The 12,619-nt window shown below is 43.1% G+C and overlaps 1 protein-coding gene across 7 annotated transcripts in view; it reads left to right on the top strand.

Annotated features, from left to right (window-relative positions):
* The window catches only part of TBC1D15 (TBC1 domain family member 15), a 97,985-nt gene that overhangs the window by 42,209 nt on the left and 43,157 nt on the right, over nucleotides 1–12,619 (top strand). For all 7 annotated transcript variants that reach the window (XM_078851124.1, XM_073327764.1, XM_073327765.2 and 4 more), the window contains 4 exons: nucleotides 7,904–8,007; nucleotides 8,263–8,357; nucleotides 10,117–10,233; nucleotides 10,726–10,826. In XM_078851124.1, the coding sequence (XP_078707250.1) occupies nucleotides 7,904–8,007; nucleotides 8,263–8,357; nucleotides 10,117–10,233; nucleotides 10,726–10,826 (417 nt within the window). The remainder of the gene's footprint in view (nucleotides 1–7,903; nucleotides 8,008–8,262; nucleotides 8,358–10,116; nucleotides 10,234–10,725; nucleotides 10,827–12,619) is intronic.

The following is a 12,619-nucleotide window of genomic DNA, read 5'->3' as shown; positions in this document are numbered from 1 at the left end:
AATTTATGCCTTTTCTAAAAATCCCACAAACCCGCATGGCACTTTTTGCTGTCAACCATCTCTGACAGAAGCGTGGAGCCCGTAGAACTCTGCGCTATTGTCATTAACCTTGCAAACACAGAATGAACAATATTCTGGTATTTTCAGAGCTGCAGGAAGTTCTGCAACAACAGAGGACATGTTGATTTCTTTGAGGACAGATGACTGTGGAACATAGTGAAAAACAATTCAAGGTTGTTGGTGGCATTAATGGAGTAGCTGCAGATGATGGAGCTTTTGGGCCTGGGAAACAGGCACCAGCTAGTGGGAACACATTGTAGTGCAGGTTTGGGACAATGAGCAGTGGCTGCAGAACTTTCAGATGTGAAACGCTACATTCCTGGATCTGTATACAGCGCTCACCCAAGCCCTTCAGCGCAGACACCAGAATGAGAGCTGCACTGACAGTTGAGAAGCAAGTGGTGATTGCACTCTGGGAAGTTTGCAGTGCTGTATTGCTACCGGTCAGTGGGAGATCTTTTTGGAGTTGGAAAATCCGTAATGGCAGCCACTGTCATGCAAGCGTTTAGAGCTGTTAATTGTATCCTGCAATGCAGGACTGTGACTCTAGGCCGTGTGCAGGATATTGTGGCTAGATTTGCAGCTATTGGGTTCCTGATCTGCAGTGGAGTGATAGATGGCATGCACGTTCCTATTTTGGCCCCAGCCCTGTTACTCTGAAAAATAGGTTTGCGGGCACCCCTAGAATAATCTTCCTATCATTCCCTTAATCTGTCCTTCCCTAGGTATGGGTCTCCAGGGTAGTCAAGGAAACACTTTGAGGATACGGATATAGCCTTCTGATTAAAATGATTGACACAGGCAGTGTTCTTTCCAACACAAAGTATCTTTTTATTACTATAACTAATAATCCCTAATACAGTGTAATCTAAAAGCATGGATTAAACACAAATCACTTGTTGCAAATTAAAGAGAACTCAAACTGCAGTACAGTTTGAATGACGTTAAGTGGGTGTGCTCTGTTACAGATGACCAGTCTGTACAGGGTGCTGACAGCAGTTCTTAAATTGAACTTCCAATTTTACATAGGTAAATTGGAGTGAACACAACATTTTATGCACCTTTATCAACACACACACACATGCTAATCCCACACTATACTATAATGAGATTTAGCAAACACTCTAAAATCCGTTGATGTCACTCTTTGATTGCTGTTGCCAACTCCCATTAGTTATCAGCATGGCATGTGTTCTCCCTCTTCTTAGCTCCGCTCTTCATTTCTTTCAGCTACACTGCTGACCTCCTTCAGCAGTTGCTCTGCTCTGCTCTCAACTGTTTTAACTGCTCACCTTTTTAAACCTTTCTATTCTGACAGCATGCTCACTGTTAAACATTACCTCATTCTTGGATGTATGCTAACATTCTGCACATGCTCACTGCTGTTATTTACTGCACAGTTAAGACCTTGCCCTACTTGACTTTTTGCCAAGTCACCATCTTACATATTCTTGGCTTTCTGCCAATGACCTTTTCCCCATTTTTTGCACTGGGTATACTCAGCCTAGAAACACTTTGTCGTTAGACCTCATTTTACTTGCAGTGGTCATGTGACCCATAACACTCAGTGGTGAAGTGACTCCTGCTTATTCAAGTGGAAAGCTAGGGTTAGAAAATGGAGATTAGAAATATAAAATGGAGTCTGGGGAGTTTCTCCGGTACCAGCCAACAGAAAGGGCTACTTCTGTATGGTTATGCAAGTGTTGGTGGATCAATGGGGATTCTTCATGGATATCAATGTGGACTGGTCAGGGATGCATGATATTCACATCTCTAAGAATGCAGGACTGTTCAGGAAGCTGCGAGTGGGGATATTTTTTCCCAACCAGTAGATTGCCATTGGTGATGTTGAAATGCCAATAGTGATCCTGGGAGACCCAGCATACCCCTTGCTTCTCTGGCTCATGAAGCTGTGTGCTGGTCACCTTGACAGCTCCAAGGAAAGTTTCACCTACTGGCTCAGCAGGTGCAGAATGACAGTTGAATGTGCTTTCAGTAGACTGAAGGGATGCCGGCGGTGTTTACTCGCTAGTTTAGATTTCAGTGAGAAAAATATCCTAATGGTTATATCTGCCTGTTGTGCCCTGCCTAATATCTGTGAGGCAAAGGGGCAAAAGCTGCTGCAGCAGGAGTGGAGGGCAAAGGTGGAGAGGCTGTCTACTGACTTTGAACAGCAAGACGAAAGATAATTAGAAGAACTCAGCTTGACGCTATGTGGCTGATAGGAGAACTTGAAAGAGCACTTTAATAGTCAGCCACGGTAGTGTGTTCAGCTGGACTATGCTCTAGTTGGCCCTGAAGTTTTGAGGGTTACTAGGAATTGCATAGCACTTGGTGTACATTTATGAATCACATCTTTAAATGAACCAGTGAACTTTGTGCTGTCTATTTTACATTTATAATTATTACACGACTTTTTCACTGAACCTGTGAGTTCTGTGGTCTTGTTCTGTTACAAGTGATGTGCCTTGAGTATTGCTAGGCATGTTATTAATAGGACTCTACCAAATCCAGGGTTCACTTTGGTCAATTTTACAGCCGCTGGGTCTTAAAATTGGTCAATTGCACAATTTCAAATGTTTACATCTGAAATTTCATGCTGTTGTAACTGGGGGGATCCTGATTCAAAAGGAGGTGGGGGGGTCCCAAAGTTGTTGTAGGGGGGTTGCAGGATTGCCGTACTCATTTCTGTGCTGCCTTCAGAGCCAAGCTCTGAAGACAGCAGCTGCGGAGTTTTCTGCAGCTAGAGGAGGCTCCCGGAGGTGGAGGCTGGTCTGATTTCCCCAGTGTTGCTGGGAACGCCCCAACCGGGGGATCCTAGCTGCTCGTCGGGGCCAGTGGTGGATTAATGTATGGGCCCAGGGGCCCTGGACAATTTGAAAAATGGGTGCCCCATCCCTGGCAGGAGCCATGGGGTGGAAGCCCAGGCCGAAGAGGGGCTGGAGCTGCAGGGAGTGGCAGCCTCCAGCCCAGGTTCCTGAACCCGGACAAGAGCCACAGAGGGTGGAAGGCCCGAGTCCTTCTGGAGCCGCAGCTTTGAAGTGCCTCTTTGAAATGGGGAGTCTGACCTGCGAGGGATGGATGGTGGGGTAGGAAATGAGGCAACTGTTCGGTTGCATGAAACAATAAAATTTTATCCCGTTTCCATGGGTATGAGCACAGGGTAGTGGCAATGAGTACTGGCACTATTTTCCATAGGGAGTAATGATTTCAGCTGATAACTTCATTCTTTGGGGCAACAAAGGCACAGTGAACACAGCTGCTGCTGGTGTCCTAAAGCTGCTTGGGTCTGTATGCTGCTGACCTGTTTACTGCAACTGAGTCCTGCAGAAGTCATCGTGGAGTGGCATGGGAATGTCCTATTGTGAGGGAAGAAATAAGGTTGCCATCCCTAGAAGTCTTCAAAAGAGGATTGCAGAGTTACCTCTGTGAAAGTTTCATCAAGATCTCTCAAGAGGATTCTAGGGACATCCCAATGTGCATAAACAAACTGCTCCACATGGCTCCCCTTTCCCCACTAACCTGACAGTGGAGTAAATAGCAGATGAGAGCTCTACCTCTGTTGTATCTCTTCTCATATGAGAAAAACAATGAAAAGTAGATAACTATGTAGTTCTACCTTTGGGATTGGGCTGAGTGCCATTTTCACATTTAAATACTGTAAAGGAGAATGCATGCGCACACCTGAGATTCCTTTCCCTTCATTGAGCTCACCCGTGCCCGGCTGGTAGGACTGGTTAGATTGTGGTAGAGTCTCAAAAAGATCCTGGCTCGCAGCACAGCTGGACCCTCCTGCTACATCTCCCTCCTCTGCTTCTTCCTTGCTGTTCATGGCTGAGGCCTTGGGCTCCTTGGAGGTATCCACAGTGGTATGTGAGGTGCTTGGTGGGGTCTCCACCAAGTATGGTGTACAGCTCATTGTAAAAGTGGCAGGCCTATGGCTCAGCACTAGATCAACTGTTGGCCTTCCTGGCCTTCTGGTACGCCTGTCACAGTTGCTTCACTTTCGTGTGGCACAGCTGCTGATCCCTGTCATACCCCTTCACCTGCATCCCCTGTGCGATCATTGTGTATGTTTCTATGACTGGTCTGCAGCTGTGGCTGCACAGCCTCTTTTCCCCACAGGCCCAGGAGATCCAATACCTCCTGTCCACTCCAGGCAGGAGCAAGTGTAGAGCATGTAGCCAGCAGGTCAGTTGGGCAGTCGCATACAACGAGGGAGAGCTGCTAGGTGTGCTCTCCAAGGAGTGCAATTAGGAAAAAAGCATTTCAAAAATACATAGAGTTTTGAAGGGGGTGGCTTCCATGACCCAGGGGCAATGGAGTTCACAAATGTGACTAGAGCGGTCACTGTCGGTCACTGGGGAAGCTGCTGGAGGATCATTAACATCAATACGGGTCTCACAGTGTCCGCGCTCGCGCTGTGGTGACCACAATATGTCATCCATGGCTCAACGTCATTCGAGGAGGTGGTATTGCTGCCTTGCCGTAATGAGGCGCTTACATTGACAGGAGATAAATGTGAGTGCAAACAAGTTGATGCAAAGCTATTTACATCAACCTAACTCTGCAGTGTAAACCAGGCCTAAGAAGGTGCCTCCCAAGAAACTGTTAATGCTTTAATGAAAGTGCTATTTTCTTTAGAAAGTGAGTCCCCTTTTTTCTGAATTCGTAGTCTTCCTCTCCTATCTTGCCCTTGTTTCTTGCTCTCTGTGGTTTGTTCTGGTAGCGAAATTGTTGTGGGCTGTGCTAAAGCTGACCCTGAAGATTTTCGTTAATTTTAGCCTTGTTTTGTGGAGTCCTGTATTATATGAATTCAGCTTCAGTAGTGCAAATCTAGTAGTAAATACAAACTAAAGTTATGAAGAACAGTTATAGCAAGGACACATCTCCTAATCAGTTGTCATGTGTGATGTTTGGTTTTTTTGGCAGTCAGTCCAGGAGCCTGTTGCAGAGCAGGCTCATTGGCTGGCTGTTGTCACAGTGCAGCCCATGTGCGTGTTGCTTGCCCTCTCAGCATTACCCTGTAAACCCTAAACGTAGAAGGCCAGCATGTTTTAATGCCCTAAGCATCTGACAGCCTGAGAAGTAAACCCAGGTCCCAACTTGCTTCCCATCTGTTGGGTTTGATTACACTTGACTTGGTGGCATAGCCAAGTGATACAGCAAATATTTGGCACTATTGTACCTGTTTTAACCTAGTAGAAGAGGGGAATATAGTGAGGAGTAAAGAAATACTGTTGCTATAGTGGCTAATATTTCATTATTGAACAGTGTTCAAGAAGTAGATTTGTTTTGTTCTCCCAGGCACAGTGCAGATGCTTGCCCATAGGAGATGCAGGGGCTTGTCCTATTTGAGGCAGGTAACATTCAGGCAGGAGTAGTCCTTGATATAGGAAAGAAATGTGGTAGGAAGTGCCAGATTTACTATGAAAGGTTATTGAGAAATAAACATTCTTAAGTACACACCCATATTATGAGTTGTGTGGTGGGATCATCTGCATGTTATATGCTCTTATTTATAGTTATGACACCAGGTGTATTTTATATTACAAATGGTGTACCAGACCTTGGAGTATTGGGTAATTGGGTCTAATGGAGAGCAGGTTTGGGGGTTGCAAAATAAAGTTTGGACTCGTTAGTTACAGTACAGAGTTTTAAGTCTAGAATTTATCTTATCTTTTAATGCTTATACAAAGGTTCAAGAATGATGTTTCTGAGGAGGGAGAGAAGTGTAGGGTGAAATGTGACTTAATCTTTTAGTGATATTTTCTTTCACTGTTGCCAGGTTGTGCCTGATGCTTTGGTAGTTTTCACTAGCATCTATGTAATCATTTGATTTTATTCCAGTCATTTGACAAACCAATTGCATTGGTTCTTTAAATGTGTTTCTAGATAAAGGCTAATCAGATTCTCTCTGTCCAAGTCTCTGATTGTCTGCACTATGAGCTTAGGAGTGTGATTTCCCCTGTTGGTGTAGATCCTCATCAGTAGGGTCCTACCAAATTCCTGGTCCATTCTGGTCAATTTCACCATCATATTTTTAAAATAGTCAATTTCAAGGTTTCAGATGTTTTCCTCTGAAATTTCATCATGTTATAACTGTGGCGGTCCTAACCCAAAAGAGGTTTGTGGGCAGGTCGCAAAGCTGTTGTAGTGGGGTCATTGGATTGCTACCCTCATTTCTGTGCTGCCTTCAGAGCTGGGCTGGGCTCTGAAGGCAGCAGCCACCTACAGATACGGAAGGTTCCGGAGGTGGGCCTGATCTCCCTCCTGAGAGCAGCCATGCAGAGGAAGAGGAAGTCCTATCCTTCCCCAGCCTGGCCGGGACTAACAGCTAGGAACCCCCAGCTGGGGCACTCCCCAGCAGCATGGGGAAGATCAGACCCATCTCCAGCAACCTCCCCCAGCTTCAGGAAGCTCAGTGTTTGCCGTCTTCAGAACACAGCCTTGGAGCTTCCTGAAGCCAGGGGAGGTACCCGGAGGTGGGTCTGATCTCCCTGCAGGAGCAGCTGTGCAGAGCAAGTCTCGTTTCTCCCAAACCCTGCTGGGACTAGTAGCTGGAGCCCTGTGCATGGGAGTCCCCCGTGAGGCACCCACAGCCCTGTCAATCCCCCTCCCCTACAATAGCTAGATTTCACAGGGAAAGTCTGATTTCATGGTCCATGACGCATTTTTCACGGCCATGAAATTTGGGAGGGCCCTACTCGTCAAGCTAATGCGAATATAAATAGTAGTGAGGCCACAGTAGCATGGGTAGTGGTCTTATCCAGGGTTTTCAGAACCCCCAACAGGGGCAACTAAACTATTTCACTCCAGGCGGTATAAGGAATAAATCAACAGGAACTCGGCACTTCTGTCTGATCAAGGAAAAATGCAAGTAAGCATGCTCTAAAACTGCAGTTTATTAGATTTAAGCACACACAAACATAAGCAATAGGTAAATACGTGGGATGTTCTAAACCTAACATCTGGAATGGTATTGAGTAATTAATAGCAGGTTTGCAGTGGCCAGTGGCCCACCGGGGAGAAAGGGTGTCAGGAAAACTCTCAAGATGGCTTCAGAGGACTGCTCCAAAGCACACTCTATTAGCTAATATTTTATAACTTACTTCTATAAAACACATAGGTCATAATGACCCCTGCTGTATCATCACTTTTCTAACTTTCAATAAACTTTTAATATCAGAGGTGTCTAAATTCAAGGTTTTCAGACTCAGTTGTTTACTTGTCTGTCCCTTCCTCCCATTCTGATTGGCAGAAACTGCCAGCTAGATTTGACCTTGTTTCTAAAAGCCAGTGTCCAAATTAACCCTTAACTATGTGGCGTCCTGTTTAATTAATTCAGGGTGGCTGAATGCACACAACATGATTGCAATTCGCTTAATCACATTCTGGGGTTTACACACCCCTCAAATCCAGGGCAACAGTGGAGGCGCATCTGAGCTGTGCTGAGTACAACCCCATCTGAAATCAGTGGGTATGTACTCAGCACAGCCCAGCTGTCTCTCTGCTGCTGCTGCCTGTGCTACCGTGGCCACACTGCTATTATACTTTTGCTATTGTGTTGAGAATGCGAGTATGTGTACACAAACTGGGGAATCACACCCCTAGCTTGTAATGTAGACGTCGCCTGTGAAACCTAATAAGGTGAGGTGGTAGGTACTGTAAAGCTGTATGGGAGGATACTCTTTGCCTTCAGCTAATCTGAAAAGTCATCTTAACCTTTGTTTTCAATTATTACTTTCAGCCGTGTCTGCTTACTGTGGCATTGTTTCATCGCTAGAGCTAGAATCTTACATTCTTTGATTCTTATTTATTGCATATGCATATTTTCCCTTAGGGACTCTGCCATGCTTTGAGAAAAGAAGTATGGAAATTCCTTTTGGGTTATTTTCCTTGGCACAGTACCAGAGAGGAAAGAACTAATTTGCAAAAAAGAAAAACGTGAGTACAGACATACTTTTGTACTACGAAGTAGGTTTAAATAGTTTCAGAATTTTTTCAAGCATATGCTTATTGTAGTTATGTGGAAGTCTTCCTAAGTCTAACTGTTTAATGTTATTGAATGCAGTTATCCATGGCTTACTCCTGTTTGCGCTGTTCTTTTATTTTTTGAGAGATTGTGACATTCAAATTGTGAAAAGTGAAATGGCTTAGCAAGTTGCATTTAGTTTAAAAATGACCTTTCTTTTTCTTTAGAGATGAATATTTCAGGATGAAACTTCAGTGGAAATCAGTCAGTGATGAGCAAGAAAAACGAAATTCAAGATTAAGAGACTATAAGAGTCTTATAGGTAATTTTCCTTTTGTAGGTTTAGGGTGCAACATATGGATTAGATTAATGGCAAGATTTAAAAAAAAAAAGAGAAGTGAAGCTCTTGAGATTTAGAATACTAGAGCCATTGGTCAGTGTATCTTGTGGCCAGAGAATTTGCTGCATAATCAAGCTCCAAAATCTCAGCTTTCACTTAACTTTCTTAAAAAGCTTCTTGGAGTGCATGGGTATGTCCTCAATTAATAAGAGACCTCCCCAGTGAAGAAGGGCACTGGCTTGCTTTAAAGGAGTACCATCCAGTCTTCAGTGGCTCTGAAATTATGAAAGCAATATTGAGTACAGTTTGTCATTTTTATCTCATTTTAAGATAAAAATGAGAGCCAGCATAATCCAGAAACTAGCAGGTACGACGTGGGGTGCATCAGTGTTGTGAACATCTGCAATAGCACTTGTATATTTAGTAGCTGACTGTTGTGCACCAGTATGGAGCAGATGCAGCCACACACAAATTGTGAATACCCAGCTAAGTACAGTGATGCGGTGCATCATGAGAACCCTTAAGTTGACTTCAACACCATGGCTACCTGTCCTGTCTAACGTTGCTCCCCCGCCAATACGCCGAACTGGTGCAACGTTCTGCGAAGCTCAGTGAACCTGTGAAAACAGATGTCTTCCTGTTCACCAAGACCTTGACACCCTCCACTCCACCCCCCCACCTCACAATGTCTTAAGTCCTGCAAGCCTTTCTGGGAACACTTGTTTAACCTCATGCAATCAGGCTATGATCAGGAGGAGGCTTGGAAAGCAGACTGGGCTAAACGAGACTTAAAAAAAAATAAGCACCTTTTGCCAGATCCCACGCAGAAGGTTCCTGGATTTGACCTTCTATAGTTATCTGGGTCACCTCTGAACCGAATTTGAACCAACCATGCTAGATGTGGACATCTAATGCACAAATGGAAAATCAAGGACTCCTTGGTGTGTGTGTGTGGTTCCCCATAACAGACCATCGAACATATCCCTATCTACTGCCCAATTTATAAATATGAGGGAGGCATCACTGCAATAAATTCTGCTACTCCTGATGTAGCCACTTGGCTCAATCAACTTTAGGTGAAATTGTAGTTGCTGCTCTACCCCAGCCATACAAGAGAAGTGCAGTTTGTAATCAAATTCAGGAAGTGTGAACTCTGTTAATTGAAACAACAAAAAATGTACAGTCTATATCTAGGAGCAAGCAGGCAGTTTCAGCTCAGTAATGATTAGAGAAACAAGACAAACTAAAATTTAATAATACTTGCTATAATGAACCAACCAATTACAAGTGTCACAAAATCACTTTATGCTTGTTTGCATATTAGCTTTTTCCCATTATAGTTTTTAAATTATGCTGCATATCATATGCATTTGAGTGGCATTTTACAATTAACTCATCTAAAGTAGTCTTCTTTGTTGCTTTGAATTCAGTAAAAATATTTTATATTTAATCATGAGGGTTCTGTAAAAAGTGTGTAACAATTAAAAAAAAAATGGAAAATCTGCTTGTAAGTATATCTTTTTCCAGACAGGAAGAATTTTCTTTTAAATACTTACTCTTAAAATCCCCTTTAAATATTTTATAATGACATTCAGTGAATATAGTTGGTTTCTTAAACACTTCAAAGCTCTGCAATAGTGTTTTGAGAAATCAGTAACTTAAAGAGCATTGTGCATTTGTTAGATATAGGCTTAGTAAAAATTGTTTTGAAAGTGTTTTGTATCTGTGGGTTATTTCTCAGAAAAAGATGTAAACAGAACAGACCGAACCAACAAGTTCTATGAAGGCCAAGATAATCCAGGATTGATCTTGCTTCATGACATTTTGATGACCTATTGTATGTATGACTTTGATTTAGGTAAGTGGGACTTGTCTGAATATTTTTTTATAAAGAGTTAATGGTTAGTGAGCAAGGATCACTTTTCAGAGTATTACTGCATTTCAAAAATCTTTTACTGTATAATTATATACTTTCTGAAGGTTGTTAAAGTTAAATTAAATAGAAATGTGGGTGTATGTTTTCTAAAGATTTGGAGAATCAAGGGTATATATGTATACAGTTTCTGTCCATGTTTTCAGAACATAAACTTTTAATGATCAAATGCACGTATTTTTTTTAAGTCATACAGAGGAAATTGAATTTTCAGACTATTTGGTTATGCTGATTTGGAACATAACTACCAGTCTGCTGTACCATTGAATAATTGTACAAACAATGAGTGTTCAGTAACAAATTTGAAGCTTGGCATCTTGGAAGATAAGGAAGGAAAATAATTTAATTTAGAGTTCATAATTGTGTAAATCACTAGTTAACAGTCTAAGATTAAGTTTAATTATTTCTTTTTTTAAGGGTATGTTCAGGGAATGAGTGACTTGCTTTCTCCTGTCTTGTATATCATGGAAAATGAAGTGGATGCCTTTTGGTGCTTTGTATCATACATGGATCAAATGGTAAAAACAAGATTATTTATTTCATAGTGTTCATGCAGCTTTCATTATCTGAATTTAGATGTAAAACGTTGTCATTTTATCTCTTATGTCTTCATGACTAGACTTGAAAATTTTGCATTACTTCCTCTGTTGTCTTTAATATTTGCAAAGCAGAAAGAAACAGTTTAATATTGGTGTATGTATGACTGCAGAATAGCTCAGAGGCACATTTGTCCAATAGATGGACTATGCCCATGTAAAGTAGGTGGCACTTGTTTATCTTCTCTTTTTAAAGATAGGAGGATCAAATGCCCATCATGGCCAGTCAGTCACTAGAGGTTTACACCATCTGTGGACTGATAAAAGTACACCACCACCACAACCTTTCAGCTTCCAAGTCCTGTTACACCATCAGTGAGAAGCTGGCCATATTGTGTTACCCAAAAGTGCTCATGTTTATCAATGTGTATACATACTTCAGCGACAGACAAAAATTGGGAAGATAGGGTTTTTTCCAAGTCTCCTGTTTTCTCCCTTATATTTCTTCTGTTTGTTTATATGTAAAATAAACACATTTGGTCCTTGACACAGCTTATGGTAGCTTTTGATCTTCTGGGAATATAAAGCTTCCAGAAAGTTTACCAGCTACGGGGAAATTCTCCTAGTGTAAGAGGAGGTCTTGGGTGTGACAGTGTCTTCTCTAAGGACCCCTATTTCCTCTCTGAGTGCAGCTGTGATCTCTGTATGCTGGAACATAGCTCTCTTGGGAGGGCTTGCAGCCCTGAAGCTATTCTGAGTTATGCTGATGGCCAAAATAGCCCCTGGCTGGCACCAAGATAAAGCTACCATTATTCTTCTTTGAGTAGTGTCCCAATGGGTGCTCCAGTAGAGGTGTGTTTGCGTTCCTGTGCTGCTGACCAAAGAACTTTGGTAGCAGTTTCCTTTCGGCCCACGCATGGTTTGTCCGTCGTCCGTCCGTCCCCTGCACCCCCGGCCGTCTTTGTGCTCTGCCACAAGGCTAGCCAGCATTGCGCAGGCGAACCTGCCTCAGTTCCTTCTCTACCACCCCTGGCTAGAGATGGAGCTTTTAGCTGGCTGTTTATCAGATTATTAATTTACCAAAGACTTGTTAATCATTTCTTTTCTAACTACTCCTTGAAGTTTCCTTTGTGTGCCCTTTTTTAGTCTTAAAAATATATCTATTTTTGATTTTGGTTTCTCTCTCTCTCACGTACACGTACACGTCTGGGACCACACCATCTCAGCTGCAAAGAATCTATCCTGGTGTCTGTTGCCTTGGGGAAGATCGCATTGCCCAGAAGTGTGGATTTTACCAGCAGTTGAAACTGTGGTCCCGAAAGGATAGAGAACTGAGACTTAAACTTCTTCCAGTGGAAGCAGCTCTCCAACTGCCTTCAGACCCATGTCAAGACTCAGTATGGTGGGAATCCTCACCACAGCTCTCTACATCCAAGGAGGGTGTGCCTAAGAAGACACCTATGAGCCATTCACACAAGGCTTTTAAAAAGAGAGCCATGAGTCCCCACAGCAAGCCCGAAAACCGCCAGTTCACTCAGTATCATCGGTACGGACGGTACAGAAGCCATCCAAATGCAGTACCTAGAGCTCGCATGGTACTATTCCAGCAGAACACGTTAGGCTGCCTAAGGACCCGATGGGCCCAGGCAATGAAACATCGGTAACGACTGGGTGAGACAGAGATACTCTGCCTTGGGGAAAGCTCCATTGGTATGGACAATGGCATCTGTACCATCAAAGGTATGCCAACCACTGGTGAACCGTTCAACCAGGTC

The sequence above is a fragment of the Lepidochelys kempii genome, chromosome 1 (genome assembly GCF_965140285.1).
Source record: "Lepidochelys kempii isolate rLepKem1 chromosome 1, rLepKem1.hap1, whole genome shotgun sequence".
Taxonomy (NCBI): domain Eukaryota; kingdom Metazoa; phylum Chordata; order Testudines; family Cheloniidae; genus Lepidochelys; species Lepidochelys kempii.
The sequence above is the reverse complement of the archived record's forward strand: the minus strand, read 5'-3'. Positions and strand labels throughout refer to the sequence as shown.